The following is a 16,184-nucleotide window of genomic DNA, read 5'->3' as shown; positions in this document are numbered from 1 at the left end:
GGCTGCCTGGTAGGCACAGTTCTTTGAATTGGGGGCACAAGGAGGCTAAGAGAAACTTCAGAGAAAAAGTTGATAGCACAGGAGTAGGGGCCCACTTGTTATAGTTCCTACCTTTGCCACCAGCACTAATGCTGGGAGCAATGTTTATGTCCTTCTCAGCGATTCACTAAGGGTATTCACAAAGGCTGGATGCACAGGTAGACCACCTATATTCCAGCTTTATTCACTGTATTTAAGCTCTCGGAAACTGCCCATGCCAAGGATAGCAGAGTAATATCATGTCATGTGCAACTTCAATCAATTGACAGAGGTGGCCCAGAATAGGATGTTGAGAAAGATGCTGAGACCAGAGAGAAAGGCAGCTGTTATTGATCCGTGATGCCTTTCATGGTCAAAAAAGGGGTAGGACAGCACATTGACATTGAGAACAGAGAGATACAGGAGAGATACAGAATACGCTAGAAAATTAGCAGTATAGTGAAGAGAAGAGGGAATTTGCAAGGCCTACGGAAACCCTGGTGGTGTAGTGGTTAAGTGCTACTACTGCTAACCCAAGGGTCAGCAGTTCAAATCCACCAGGTGCTCCTTGGAAGCTCTATGGGGCAGTTCTACCCTGTCCTATAAGGTTGCTATGAGTTGGAATCAACTCGATGGCACTGGGTTTGGTTTTTGGTTTGGTCATTTGCAAAAAAGGTGCAGCAATGACATACTTGAAAAGCAAAATAGCAAGCAGTGACGCCTAGCCACTGAATGTTAAGAAATCCATATGTAACAAGCAAACTGAGAGAGAAACATCTAAGAGAATAATATTTGCATCAAACTATCTCAGATGTTTCATATTTACTATCTCATTTGATCTTGACCACAACTCTGTGAGGTAGGAAGAGCCAGCATTATTTTTACCTGAAAAATGGGGAAGCCGAGGCTAAATAACAGAGGTTTCAGAACTCAGTCAAGGTCACACAGCTAGTAAGGAGATACAGCCCCTCTGAGTCCTGGTTCTTGCCGCTGCATTGCGGGAAGGGGCCATGGCAGCAGGGGAGAAAGCTATAAATGGCCACATTGTATGTGCACTAAGTAGAGCAAAGACCCTAGGGACACATTCATTTGTGTGTCTTTGGGCAGCCACCCAACCAGCCTCAGCACCTTTGAACGTGAAAGACACCACAGGCTGCAAGTCTTTGTCTATTCACATTTTTTTTGGAATCATTACTAAAATAAACTTTGACTTGTCCTCTTACAGAGAGAATAAAAATCCTTGGATAAGTTGTTTCATTTGGCCTTGGTTTCCTCAACTGTAAAATGAGGTTGGACTAGATTGGTTAGTCTGCAAGTGATGGCACACACTATCAGGTTTTCATGATAATGACCAAGGCTTTCACAGAATATCAGTGAACACCAAGCTGCGCTTCTCAGGGAAAAAAGGTTTTTGTTCATAGTGGGAGCCAGGCTTTCTGAGAAAATGTTTTGGAGAGTGTAAGCTGTGAAAACATAGTTCACTGGACTAGTGACATCACATGTCCCTTCTCATCACAAAATCCTAGGAAAACAGTAAGCGCCACTGAAAGGAGCCTATTGAGATAAAACATTGCTATGTTAGGTGGCCTTGTTCAAGTTGAAGGTCAGAAGGATGATGACCTGATAATAAAACTTGCTTGCTTAGTTCTGAAAAAGGTTTCTGAAGCACCATGTCAAATTTAAATGATCTGCTGTTTGCTTGTCAGTCTAAGACCCAGGTCAAACAATTTCAGATATGAGCAGGACTTTCCAGTTACAACATTATACGTATAAAGAGCACTTGACTGGACGTCCGATGGGGCTAATAAGGGCTGGTTCTGACACTTAGTAAGGTGGCCCTCTTGAGTGAGTCATTTAACCTCAATGGACCCAAGTTTTCTCCTGTTTAAAATAAGGATGTTCTTGTTGTTAAGTGCCATCAAGTCGGTTCCAATTCATAGCGACCCTATAGGACAGAGCAGAACTGCCCCAACGGGTTTCCAGGGAGTGGCTGGTGGGTTTGAACTGCTGACGTTTTGGGTAGCAGCTGAGCTCTTAAACACTATGCCACCAGAGCTCCAAAATAAAGATAGTAGTACCTATTCTTTCTACCACACAGAGGTAATTGTGAGAATAAAATATGTACACAAATATGTGATAATATATACTAGCCTCTAAGCTGCTGAGACAAGAACCATGCCTACCTTTTACTGCTGCCATATTCACAGTGCCTATCACAGTGTCTGAGACTAAAGGAAAAGTTCCATGTATACTGTTGAATGAATGAAACATTTTGTGAACTGTGTGTTATGACAGTGTCCTAAGTGAGCACAGTATGTCCCTCCTTTTTTTGTTTTTAAAAGTTATAAAGCATAGGTTAGCAACTCAACACAAAAAACAAAAAAACAAAACACATAGGGGTCGAGTCGATTCCGACTCATAGTAACCCTATAGGACAGAGTAGAACTGTCCCATAGAGTTTCCAAGGAGTGCCTCGTGGATTTGAACTGCTGACCTTTTGGTTAGCAGCCATAGCAATTAATCACTGCACCACCAGGGTTTCCGCAACTCAGCACAGTCTTTTAAAAAATCCTAAAATGCTAGTATTGGTACATAATAGAGGTAGATATGAATTAAAACTAAAAATGAAGGTATTTGGTATACGGGCAAAAAAAATGTGAGTTGATAGGCAATTCTGATTCTGAAGTGACCCATATCATGGGGCTATAACTCTTCTGTGGAAATGTTCAATCCTACAGTTGTAGCTGAAGCTTTGGGCGGTCTATCACTCAGCTCTGACTTTGCGTTCAGGAACATAAGCTAAGGCAAGGGCACAATCTTCATCCCTTTACTTAAATATGTGGGAAGAATGGGTCAGAGGGGCGCCATCATAAGACACTGACAGAACCAGTATCAGAACTCCAGGCTTCTGAATGCCAGCCTGTCATTTGACACATGGATCACAAGAACTCATGCTGGCTGACTTCTCCAAAAGGAAACAGGTTTTCCTATCATTGATAAGGATTCACAGGTGCCTATCTGTATCTTAGCTCTGTGACTCCTCTCCTGTACATCTCTCCCCTGCCCCCATCCTCTGCTCCAGCCGCACTGGCCTCCTTGCTATTCTGTCCACATGCCAGGCACACTCCCATGCAGGCCTTTGCACATTGCACTAGCTCTTTCCCCTGCCTCTTTGCAGTCTACTTTCAAGTAGTCACCCCTTCACCTCTCTCAGGTCTTTGTTCAAATAACTGCTTCTAAGCAAAGCCTTCCATCCCCATCCTGTTTACAACTACCACCCCACCCACACTATCTCTTCCACTATTTCCATTTCTCTGCTTTAGTTTTCTCCATAGTACTTATTCCCATGTAACATACTCTATATTTTACTTTTTTGTAATTTTTCTCCTGCACCAAACAGGAAACTCCAAATAGGCAGGACTTTTTATCTGTTTTATTTATTCCTAGACCTCCAGCACCTAGAACTGTGCCTGGCAACTAATATGCATAAAATACATAATTTGTGATGAATAAATAAACATTTCTATGCTAGGAGCTGTAGAGGAAGGGTTATATAAATGCACTTTTGCCTTTGAATACAGCAAAAATGCAAAGCTAATTTGCGGTGTGCATGCAATACAATATAGGAAGGTCAAACCAATGCAAGGCAAATGGTTATACATTGAAATTATGCGTGTGTTAGGAACAAGTATATTTTAAGTGGAAGGAAGAGGAGCCCATCACTAGAATTCAGACCTTGGAGGAAGTAGACATGGGGAGTTCAAATCCTTTAGCAGATGACACAGACTTTTAGAGCTAGAAGCTCTAGAGATAGGACAGATAAATTCTTTCATTTTGTTCATGAGGAAGCAGAGACCAGAAAGGTAAAATGACTTTCCTAAGGCATAGGGTCAAGCACTTGCAACTGTTAGACTCAAACCCAAGTCTGTCTTCTGAGTCCACGCTCTTTCTACCAAAAAGCCCACCCTGCACAAATTCAGCCAACATGGTGAGCTTCTAAGATTAACATATTCGCCAATCAGGGATAATTTGATTTCTGAGAAACCTCACATACTATGGCATTGTCACTACACAGACAAATACATCCTGTAACACAGGACTAATTAATTTATTTAAGAGTACTTTATCAAATTCCAAGTCAAAGTCTCTAGCTCTAAAAGCCACTATTTTTAGGTTTGGTCATAAACCAGAGTAAGGGAAAGAGAGTCCTGGATGGGAAAGATGAGACAGAAGAGTAGGAAAAGCAAAGAAAGGAAGAGAAGAGACACAGGAAAGGCATAAGGAAGAAAGAAAAAAAAAAAGCATAGGTATTGTTGACAAAACTGACCCTCGGAATTTCTTTGAATAGCTGTGCTGTAACTTTTTCCATTACAAAAGCTTTTCCTTGGAGATAATCATCAAAATAATTCAAGCTCAAGTTACATATTTTCAAATGCACTATTTCTTTTCTTCTGCTTCTCAATATGTACTATCTGTATTTCACAATTTAGCACTTCATAATATATTATCTTCTTCCTAATTGTTTTATGTTTATAGATCATGTTTTTCCAATGAGACTGTAAATTCAAGCATCTATTTATTTGTATTCACCATAATTCCCACAATAACACCTAACAATGTGTAGTGTGTACTCACCTGAATCATTTACATCTGGTTTCATTCACTTATTCAATAAATAAACATGCTAAGCAGCTGCTGGGTGCCATGAGCTAAGAATACAGAGGTGGATATGATAGACCAGATCCCTAACCTCATGAAACTCACCTGTGAGTGAGAGATTTGGCCCATACATCATTAAACAACCATGAAATGAAAATCAGTTCCGAAGAGAGAGAGAGGACTGAGAGGGACTGAGAGGCGAGGTGTGTGTATTTAAGAGCTAGGGATGGCAAAGATGATAGGGAAGGTCTCTCCAAGGAGATGGCAGTTTTGCCGGGACCACAAGACAGTCAACAATTCAATGAGCTGCATAAAATATTATAGGCAGAGGGAGTAGCAAGCGCCAAAGACTTGAGGCAGGAAAGTACTTGTTCTAGAAACTATGAGATGGACAGTGTGGCTGTCAGTGTAAGAAGGCATTAGATGAGCTTGGAGAGGCACAGTGGGCCGGAGCATAAAGACTCTTGTAGACTGTGGATTTTAAGAAACATGGGAAAATATTGAAAATCTGTAAACAAGGAATTAGCATGATGTGAGATATTTAAATACGGATACTGAATATCCTTCTAAAATCTTGTAGATGCAATTAACTGATGATATATGATTCTATGAATGGAGGGTCATCTTTTCTCAGGTCTAAACATCCTTCCCCAATATGTCTCCCAGTGGTAAGCAATCCACTGCGTGCTCATAGCAATACCTGCAGTCAGTGCACAAACAGGTTAGACCCCACTGCCCACTTTCTCCTCAGGGGCACCCCGTGCTTACCACGCTCTCCAGTTCCTCTCTATCTATGACCTCTTCCTTATTCAGTTCATCTCTCCCCAGGGACTTTTTCAGATACATGAACCCAAATCCATTATAACCCCTACCCTGTTTCTCTCTTCCGACTCCTTCACAGTCATCTCAGTAAATTCTCTCTCCCTCTCTTAATTCCACTTTTTAGTTTAACAATGACTTTAATCACAACTTAACAGCAGTACACAAGACAGAATTTAATTGAGAGAAAGAAAAGCCACAAATACAGAAGTAAAATTAAACATAATTGCAAAATGCCACATCATCAGTCTCTAAAACTTCTGGAAAAACCTAAAAATCCCCTTCAGATTTTGTCTTCACCTCCAATTAAGCCTTCTTTTCCTCAAACACCGACATTTGAAGGTAAAAATATATTTAATGTCATCACTTTCTTCCGGATAATTACTATGGCAACAGTACTGCTCTTTGCACATTTCAGAGCAATTATATATTTTAGCTAGATAACAGATTAATGGCCTTTGATTTCATAGTATGAGAATCTACTTGTCATTTATATCAATATTCCTATGGGAAAACACATTCCAGAAAATCAACTCACAAACTTTCAGAATCATAAAAGTTGTGAGTTGGTGACTTCCTGTAACTTGTTTATACAAAATGTGGATAGTGTATATGCCAAACTCAACAGAAAAGAACATTCAGATCCTTACAGCCTGGTTTATATAAGCTATTTTTTAAAGACTATATATGTATTCTTTTCATAGATTTGAAATTGACTCCTGGGATTGGATGGAAACTTATATGTCTAAGGAGGCCCTTTCTTACGCAGAGCCTAGAGGAAGGAGAGAAATTACATAAGTGATAGATCGTATATTAGAATCTCAAATACACGCTTTCACAAAATAACTTCACCATTTCTGGGAAGGGAATTGGGAGGAGAATTGGGAGCATCTGCTTTAAAACTTCTTAGCTAACTATAAAATGAACAGCTTCAGCTGCAAGATGCTTTTCCCTATTTGATCATATCAGAACATTTTCTAAATATTATAAAACTCCATTTCAGGATAGGAAAACAAAAAAACTTTGCTGTTTATAAGTTTCTTTGCAACAAAGGTGAGTTGATCCAGAATTGTTCAAAATTATCTCTATAATGACTATAGAGATAAAAGGTATCTACGAGGAATTAAAGTGTATGGTTCTATGAGTACTCATATTTAAGACAGAAACAGAATATGCAACTGAAGGAAATAAAGACTATTTTTCAATTAGGTTAACATGTCTCGCCCTAATACAAAGTAAAACAAACAAACAAACAAAAATTACTATTTAAAATGTTGGTTGTGTGAGGTCCAGTCAATTCCAACTCACAGTGACCCTACAGGACACAGTAGAACTGCGCCATAGTGTTTTCCTAGGCTGTAATCCTTAAGGGTTAATCCTAATGGGAGCAGACTGCCAGGTTACGAGAGGTCAAAAATATGCTTTGTTTCAAATGAACGTGGGTTCAAATTCCCTTCCACCATTTCTCTCACCATCATATTATCTATTTTTTTTATTACTTTTACAATATAGAAAAAGATTTACAAAAGTACCGCATGTAGAATATCCTTATTTGCAGGTAGTCATGAGTAGTAAATGTATGAAATCACCTTGTACATTGCAATTAAACACAATAAGCCCTTGAAAACATACTCGTTAATTGTTAAAAGTCATTACATAGGGCAAAACCATTGGCACCCAGAAACTTGTCTTTCCAGTACAGCGCCTAAGAGCCTGAATATGAAACTAAGCACAAAGTACCTTCAGTCCAGCTCTGCATGGACAAGGGAAAGTACTTCCAAGTCAGCCTCACAAATAAACAGATGCCCTAAGAAGCTCTGAGTTAATTTCACTCATCTTAGAAGCAGTAGCTATAATGCCATTTTCAAACTTTAATAATAATATAGGAGAAAAGAATAGTTGCCTAACCACACAGGCTATACTGTAAGCTTAGCCAATACATATACCCCTTAGCAAATAATTCCCTTTGCTCATTGTCTTTCCCTTCACACACATAATATATAAGGCTCCCTAATATGTGGCATTCTTCAGGAAAGAATAATAACTCAAACCGACCACTGCCAAAAAATAAAGAATGCAAGAATCAAGGAATCTAGTTCCTTAAAATATATATATTTTTAAATAAAAATATCTGAAGTGAATCATGGAGACACAAACTGCTGGTAACCTGATTGAGGCCCCTGTGGGATTAGTTTATTGCCTTCCTTGATATTAGAATAACAGGAGAGGTAATAACAGTCCTCATCTATGGCCAGGATTTCCATGAGGCATTGAATGAATGGAGCCTATATCCCTGTTCCATAAAAACGAGAGCATAAAACTAAACTATGAGCCATTCTGCTGAACATTTGTTTACTATTGTTTTACCCAAAGTAGATAAGTAGTTTTGAAAAGTTGCCATGGCCATGCTTTTCCTGAGCAGCAGACTACCACACTTCAGAAGTACAGAAATTCACACACACACACACACACATATACAGATGGATCTTCTCTCCTGCTTCAGAAACGTGTACATGTAGGGATGACTGTACGTGTGGGAGTGTGCACGTGTGTGTGTGCGTGTGTGACGCATGTACTGGTTTTTACAGACATCATTTTATCTAGATGTGTGGTGACACACTCTCAGAGTCCACTAATGTTTCAGCAGACAGGTGCAGTGGTAGGATTTTGGGGTGCCTTTTTTTAGGGAATTCCTTTCTTTCCAAGGTTATCGTGACAGATTTAACACCTTAGCATCCTCTACAGATGAGCTAAATGGAAATAATAACAACTCTTATACCATAGCTTCAGGTTAAGAGCAATTCAGAGGTGCAGCTCTTGGATCCCAATATCAGAAACATGAATACCTACAGCCAAAAAGACTGGCAACTAAGTTGGAAGGCCATTGATAGGCAAATTAATTTCTGGTTAAGGTTCCCACCTGCCTTTTTAAGGTTACTAAACCACTAAGATAATAAGTCTTGAAACACACTTAAACAGCAACCATCAGTAGACAAAAAAAAAAATTGTTACTTTCATTTATGTTTTTAAGCCAGTAGAAAACCTGTCTAATTCTTTTTGCAAGGATCTGATGGAAACCAACTGTCTCCATAGTGTCACCTCTAATTCATACCAGTGCTAAGATAACATCCTTCATTAGATAAACTGGCAAACTCAGAGCAATAGTGTCAATTCAGCTCTCACCCAAGTCTTTGTTACAGTTCTCATTTCAGTTTAGACTACTCAGATAAGCTTTGAACTGAGATTCTGGGATGGCACAATAGACCATAAAAAAAGACCATAGTACCAGGAAAATTATTAATGACCATCAATAAATGTTAGTACCTTCAAAGGAGACACTTCAGTTCCATTGTTTGCAAGATGAGAAGTCAAATGCAAGATCTTTCACTTGCCCATGTAAAATTAAAATCTAATCAGAATGTGTGTAGGATGCGTTTTGAAGAAATGCTACATGAAATGTAGCTGGAGAAAAAGAATACTTCTAGACAAGATTTTTTTCTGAGGAGGGTAATCCCCATAAGCTTCTAATTGAAAAGTACATCGGTAATGTTCTTTTTGTTTGTTTTGGCTTGTTACTCAAAGATTAAATCCATTTTGAATTAATGAGAATGATTTAATCTCCAAGCATCCGTACCCTCAATCCATTTAGGCCTATATTTAAAGAACTAGGTTCAAAGCCCTTTGCAAACAAGACCAGGCCCCATAGCGAAATGATGCCCAATCTCCCTTTTAAAGCTATTTTCTAAAACCTGTGGGCCATGACCCTAGAATTATTCACTCCCCAAATCACATTAACAATGTTTCACATGATAACAGAGAGAGCAAAAAAAATTCGTTTCTGCCAAGAACAGGCTACACTTTTTTTTTTAACTATTGTCCTCTTATTCCATTTTGGTAAATTTCTGAGTAATGTTTAAAACCCATAGGGTAGACCTTGGCTTGAGAGGTGGCCTCTCTGCCATTTTCATGGCTGATTTGAGACCCATTATGCTTTCGATTCTGCATTGTGAAATCCAGTCTGGGGACAAATTTCTGCCTGTCATCTTAGGAAAGGCCAGGAGTTTTACACCATCCTACAGTGTGAAAACAGAAAATCAAAGCCAGCGTAGGGCTGCTTGCTTCTTTCCTGATCAGCTTGCTGCTTTTTTTTTTTTTGAGGCAATCTTGGTTGTCACTATGTCAAGGTTGGAAAGGTATTTAAGTAGAATAAAACCTAGTTTAAAAAGCATCTCCCCAGGAAAAGTTCCTCTTTACACTTCAAATCGAAGGCAAAAAGGTGATCAAGTAATCATTTAATGCTTGGCTAGGGATCACTGCATGAGGAAAGCATTTAGGATGCACAAAACTCTTGTCTAACCTGATAAGACCCCTGAATTAGGAGCCAAGAGGCCTGGATATTTTCCTTATATTGCTCATTCTGTTGTGATGACATCCCCATAAAACTGTAACTTGTGGACCAAATTTTCTGCCCCTCCTCGCCCCAACAACAAGATGTAAATTGCAGTGATAAAAAATATCTTACACAATTCTTAAACATTTTTAAACAGATCACTGAAAATGACAATATGGATAACTCTCTCAATGACCTCTCCCGTCTAATGTCAATTTCAGAAACCAAGTTTCCATTGTAAATGTTTAATCAGTATAGTCCCAGGAACCCAGCACAGAAAACCTTATCTTCTCTCCCAACTTACTTGCTCTGCAGGCTCTTTCCTAGCTCTATCTCAGCTCCCTGCAAACACTTTAGGCTTTTCTCTCTCAAAAAAGCAGGGAGCTCTGTAGATTCTGAGCTAAGCAAAAGCCCTGTGGTTTGATTCCATTAGTCTGAGCCGTGGGCTGCTGCAAGCAAACTGCAGCATTTCTGCTTGCAAAATCCTGGCAACCAGGTTCTAGACCAGCCACACACAAGCTGCACACATTCTTTAACGCTGCTCTGCCCGAACCTTGGCTGAAGCCAGTCAACCACAGCAGAAAGCATCCTACCTTCCATCATGGTGGCAGAATTGCATTCCTTAATTTTCAAGGAGTCTGAAAAAACACAAGAGGATACGATTCCAGTTCCCAGTTAAGTCCTCACAGCGGCGCTTCCGAGGTCTGTTCTGCCAGCTGCCAAAGCCAAAGGAGACAAGTGTTAACCCCAAAGACAGGCCATGGATGCTGCTGGTGCCGCTTCACCTACAGGCTCCCAGGAAGATGCTGAGAGAGAAAGGCAGAGGAAGAGCAAGCCGGCCGAGCTGCACCGCCTGCACTGCCTCGGCCAATCCCTTCAACTCTGGACCGCGTCACATGGTAGCCAGCCTGCATCTCCTGACACAATACCCCCGGAGAGCACACAGAACCTATTTCCCGTCCCCATTCCCCTCCACCCCCATTCTCCCCCGCTTGTCACCAAATACACAGCCCCTTCCTCACCTGGTGACGCACTTCCCCCGCCCCTCCTCGCCGCCTTCCTAAACCTATCGCAGCAGCGGGGTGCCCGAGATTAATTATCGGGCCCTGCCACCTTAACAGGGGGTTTGGGCATGAAAGGAGCACCTAAGTGGCTCGCTGCGACGGGGATTTTTTTTTTTTTTTTAAAGAAAAACTTCCTAATAAATCCGTGCCACCGAAAGTCTTAGCAGCACTCTTCAGCGTCAACTCTCATCTTTTGCCCTGAAGGAATTCCGAATGTCAGTGCCTGTGCCCTCTGCACACATTCTCTTTCTCTTCCATTCAAGAGCGAAAAATCAATCCGGCTGACGTCACATCATAAACAATTATCCCCAATAGGATGATGCAGAAGAAATTTCACCCCAGCTGCCTTCAAGAAAGCCGGGGAATTAATCGCGCATGACATGCGAAAGGGCTGGGAACTGTCATTAATACAAAGAAACAAAAGAACCCACCCGAGTGGGGCTCTGGAATCAAACTGGCAACGCTTCAGATAATTTCTGGGGCGCGAGGCGGGAGGGAGAGTAGAGAGCAGGGAGAAGAGGCTTTAGCCCAACCGAAGACAGCTGTGCAAGCCGGCTTCCTCCACTCCAACCTGGACCAGCCGGTTCTGCTAGAAACAGGAGCCCGCCGGGCGCCACTGGTTTCCCGGGTTCGAGTCTCGCTGCTAGCGCGTCCTTCCAGGCCGAGCGCGCACGTGAACCGCCTCGCTTCCGCAGGAGGGGCGGGCAGAGCCTTTCCCGAAACCAAAAGTGGCTGCAGCTGCCAACTGCAGTCCCTGTAGGAAACAGACTTTCTTCCAAACGACACGTTTTTCTCGACGTGCCTCCGGCATCTGTAATCGCTTTCAAGCCCATTCGTTCACCCTAGTGGAAATCCGGAGAGAGGCAATTGTGCCGGCTTCTGGCCCCAGGGGTGGGCGGAGCCCAGGGTCTGGCAGCTTAGAGGGATAGGGTCTGGGTACCCTGCAGCTGCCAAAGTGAGAAGGGTTATGGTCCCAGGCTGTTTGGGAAGAGAGCCTGTCACCTGACCCTTCTCCGCAGGGTCCCCGGGAGCCTTTCAAAGCCCCAGGCCTCGGGTCCGGAGATCCTTGGTTCACTTCAAGCAGACGCTGACAATTAAGGAAGAAGGAGGGAAGGGACAGGATGGGAGAGGAAGAAGGAGAAGAAGGAGGGAGATGGGAGGGAAGGGAAAGGCCTCTTTAGAGCTCCAGAGAAATAACGACAGCAAAGCGGTCATTTCTCTCTCTAATGTAGCAACATAACTAGGGGAAAAGCTATCACATTACCAGACAATTGTGAGCAACAAATGCCAATGTACTCAAAATAACTCTAACATAAGGTACATTACATCGTCAGGGTTGAGTCTCTGATAATTAATCATTTATTCTGTAAATATGCCTATGGACCTTTAATATTGTTCACCACTTGATATGGTCTAGTTCTTTTTCACCAGAGCAAATACGAGATATTGGTGGCTGAGAACTACTGAAGAAAAAACAACTAAAAAGGCTGACTGAACTAGCATATTAATAGTTTAGAAACAAAAACAAAAACTCGGTTCCTTAGCAATTTAGGCTTTTTTAAAGACCCATTGTGATCCCCGAGGACAGTATTTCAGTGGCCTCTAAATTTCAAAAATGAAATTCTCCAGGGAGATATAAATCCTTGTGCCCTTTTTCCTTATATCTATGAGACAGTTGTGTTTTAGAAGAGGAAAGAATTCCAAAGTAAAGCCTGCCCTGAGTACAACTTACAGTGCTCTGAAAACTGCAGGGGCATTATGGCAAACAAGTCAGATTAATGTGTGTGCAGCAAATTTTTTTTTGTAAGGGTTAAGAACATGGATGGATATTGGCATCAGGCTGGGATCAAGTTTTGTTTCAACCACTTAATGAACTGTGTGACCCTGGGCGAGTTATGTAATCTCTCCATGCCTCACAGTTTCCTTATCTGTAAAATGGGGGTAATAATGATATCAACTTCATAGGGCTATAAATAGTAGTAATGACAAACATTTATGAATGGCTTACTATGTACCAAGCTGTGTTCTAAATACTTTGCCAGTAAACCACTTAACATTATGTCGGGAGCATAATAAGCCTTCCATGCTAGCTTATTATTTTCATTATTACCATCAAAGGGCTGGCAGCTGCATCAGAGTTTGTAATCCACTGGGAGTTGGGCCACATGCACAGAGAAGAACCAAGTGAAACACCAAGTGATGCATCCGGTGGTACAGCATGTTGGGAAGTATTGAGAGGCTGCAAAGTAGCAGAGTGATCAGAACCAGATGAGGTTAATTAAGGAAGGTCATCTCAAAAAGTTGGAATTTTAGAGTCCGGAAAAAATTGAAATGGGCTCAGAATGACAGTTCTAAATAAGCAAGAGGATTCTAAATAAGAAAGAGTATTCTAAATAAGAAAAGGGGCTCATGTCAAATTTGGAGGTGAACACAATCACTGATGCGAAGGGTTTGGGGGACACTGTCAGAGATGTAAGGGGGCAGGTAAGCCAGAGAATCCTAGGCTGTCTGCCTTCCCTCACCTGATGTAAGTTTTACAGTCTTTTAGAGCAAACCTCTCATAGATTTGGTATGGGCACACCTCGGTTTTGTTTTAGAGCCAGAAAAACCCCGGCTGTTTACCTTCCCCCACCTAATATAAGTTTTACAGTGTTTTAGAGCAAACCTCTCTTAGATTTAGTATGGGCACACATCAGTTTTATTTTAGACTTCTAGCAAAGCAACTAGCTAGAGCACAAAGCAAGTTCAAAGATTCTTTTGGTTAGAAGGAAGTTTATAGGAAAGACAAAAGTGTCTGGAATGATTGTCAGAAAATGACCAAAAAGCAAAGTGTAGTTACGGGGCGGTAGGGTTAACCCCTGGTTAAACTTTGCTGCAACTTAAACAGCTGTGTGTGTTATAGAGTAAATTAAAAGACAATGACCAGATGTAAGAACATTTGATGCACAAAATTCTATTTCAAATAAAAAAATTGCCGATGTTGTCATAAAAGATCAGATATCCTAATTTATTTTTTATATGAAGTATTATAATGAAGTGTGCAAAGATAGAAAACCAAAAGGGAGGAACATGATGGCATTTCTCAAACTGAAAGAACTGAAGAAAAAATTCAAACCTTGAGTTGCATTATTGAAGGATTCTACAGGGAAAACAGACTGGGCAGTATTTCATTCTGTGTGTCGCTATGAGTTGGAACCAACTGGATGGCACCTAACAACAACAACATGGAAAATATTAAACTATGCAGGAAGCATCAAAAGAAGATGGAAGGAATACAGAGAATCAGTATACCAAAAAGACTTGGTCAACATTCAACCATTTCAGGAGGTTGGAGAAGAATATTGAATATACCATGGACTGCCAGAAGAAGGAACAAATCTTTCTTGAAAGAAGTACAGCCAGAATCTCATTAGAAGGATGGCGAGACTTCCTCTGATATACTTTGGACATGTTATCAGGAGGGACCAGTCCCTGGAGAAGGACATGATGCTTGCTAAAGAAGAGGGTCAATGAAGAAGTGGAAGGCCCTCAACGAGATGGATTGACACAGTGGCTGCAACAGTGGGCTCAAGCATAACGACGATTATGAGGATGGCACGGAACCGGTAGTGTTTCCTTCTGTTGCATATATGGTTGCTATGAGTTGGAGCCTACTCAACAGCACCTAACAACAACAAGTTTTGTTTTCTCATAGGCTCTTGAAAAAATGGTTTTTGCTGAAGAACAAAGACAGTAGCTTACATTGTAGCCCAAATTTTGTCACTTCATAATGTATTTTTCTTTACCAACAAATACAAAGGAGAAATCCCCAGCTGGTAAAATAATAGAATATTTCTGCAAGTTTATAATAGAAGTCAAAGGATTTGTGGAGAAGACTGGGTAAATTACTGACTTGTGTCAAAGTACAAGGACTGCTCAGGTGTTTATTCCAGGCTGCCGAGTGTGCACTCAGATCGCACCAGACCCTTGGATAGTGCTTACAACTAGTCTAATACAAAAAATAATTGATAATGTCATTAAATTAAAAAGCCAAATCCATTGCCATCTAGTCAATTCTGACTCATGGTGACCCCATGTTTTATAGAATAGAACTGTTCTATAGGGTTTTCTCAGCTGTGATCTTTATGGCAGCAGATCTCCAAGGGCTTTCTTCTGTGGTGCCCCTGAGTGGGTTCAAACAATCAGCCTTTAGATTAACAAGCAAGTGCAAACCATTTGCACCACCCGGGGACCTGATAAAGTCACTAATCATTTAAATTTTGTTCTGAAATAACTTTTATATAGTGGTGATGCCATACTATACATATTTATTGGGATCAAAGCCTATTATATTTTTACTATAAAAGCTGATTTTTTTTCACTATCTCTCAATTTTAGCATTGGAGAAGAATCTGTTCCTACTTTAGAAAGAGAAAGAAAAGTATGACAGCAGAGTAACAAAGGAAGGGAGAGAAAAAAATGAACATAGCTGGGAAGGTTTAAAAAATGGATCCAGGATGATGGAGGTATATATACATATATATATATATATATACAATCTCCAAGATGGTTACCGTAGTCCAGCATTTGACTTTCTCACTCTTGAAATTTCCACTGAGGCAATTCAATGAGTGTAGAAGGGAAAAATATTATCCAGGCCCTACAAATTAGAAGGGGGTCTCACCTGGAGAGTTGCATTTCCATGGGATGATATAGGTGAAAGGGTAAGCTATGCAAGCCCATACTCACTACACTCTTGATTAACATGAAAGAGGTCCAGCTTGAACTAACAAAGGAAAAAAGGGTATTTGTGGAAATAGCTCACAGAATTATAGCAAGAACTGAACAGCTGAGGGAAAGCAGGAACCAGAACAATCTAGGAAACTTGGTTCTCAGAACCAAGGACTCAGAACTCTCTGTTTTTCATCTCTGTTTCTTCCAGCATGTCACCTCATTTACTGTTACTAGTTTGTCTCCATGTGATCAGAGACCTGGTTTTTCATACTCTCTAAGCTCATATCTTCACAGCTTGACTATCCAAGATCTACTGCAAAAAAAAAAAAAAAAAAAAAATCCAGGGAAGGACTCACCTGGCTTGGATCAGTGTTCACCCTTTGGCCCAATCGATAGGGGCAGGTTGATGGGGTCTCTTGATGGACTTATTTAGACCAAAATTTTGGTGTAAATTTTGGATTTAATCACATGCAAACTACTATGACTATATATAGGGAGGGAGATAGACAAGTTTTTGTGAA

General features: G+C 40.8%; 1 protein-coding gene across 3 annotated transcripts in view; it reads right to left on the bottom strand.

Annotated features, from left to right (window-relative positions):
• Nucleotides 1-11,850, bottom strand: part of SGIP1 (SH3GL interacting endocytic adaptor 1) — a 249,418-nt gene extending 237,568 nt beyond the window's left edge. For 2 of the 3 annotated variants that reach the window (XM_064282103.1, XM_064282104.1), the window contains exon 1: nt 10,480-10,888. In XM_064282103.1, the coding sequence (XP_064138173.1) occupies nt 10,480-10,489 (10 nt within the window). In that variant the 5' untranslated portion in view covers nt 10,490-10,888. Of the gene's footprint in view, nt 1-10,479; nt 10,889-11,381 lie in introns of those variants that run through there. The other variant, XM_023549496.2, reaches the window with a different exon arrangement.
• Nucleotides 11,851-16,184: the final 4,334 nt, after the last annotated feature.

This window comes from Loxodonta africana, chromosome 3 (assembly GCF_030014295.1).
Source record: "Loxodonta africana isolate mLoxAfr1 chromosome 3, mLoxAfr1.hap2, whole genome shotgun sequence".
NCBI classification, from domain to species: Eukaryota; Metazoa; Chordata; class Mammalia; order Proboscidea; family Elephantidae; genus Loxodonta; species Loxodonta africana.
The sequence above is the reverse complement of the archived record's forward strand: the minus strand, read 5'-3'. Positions and strand labels throughout refer to the sequence as shown.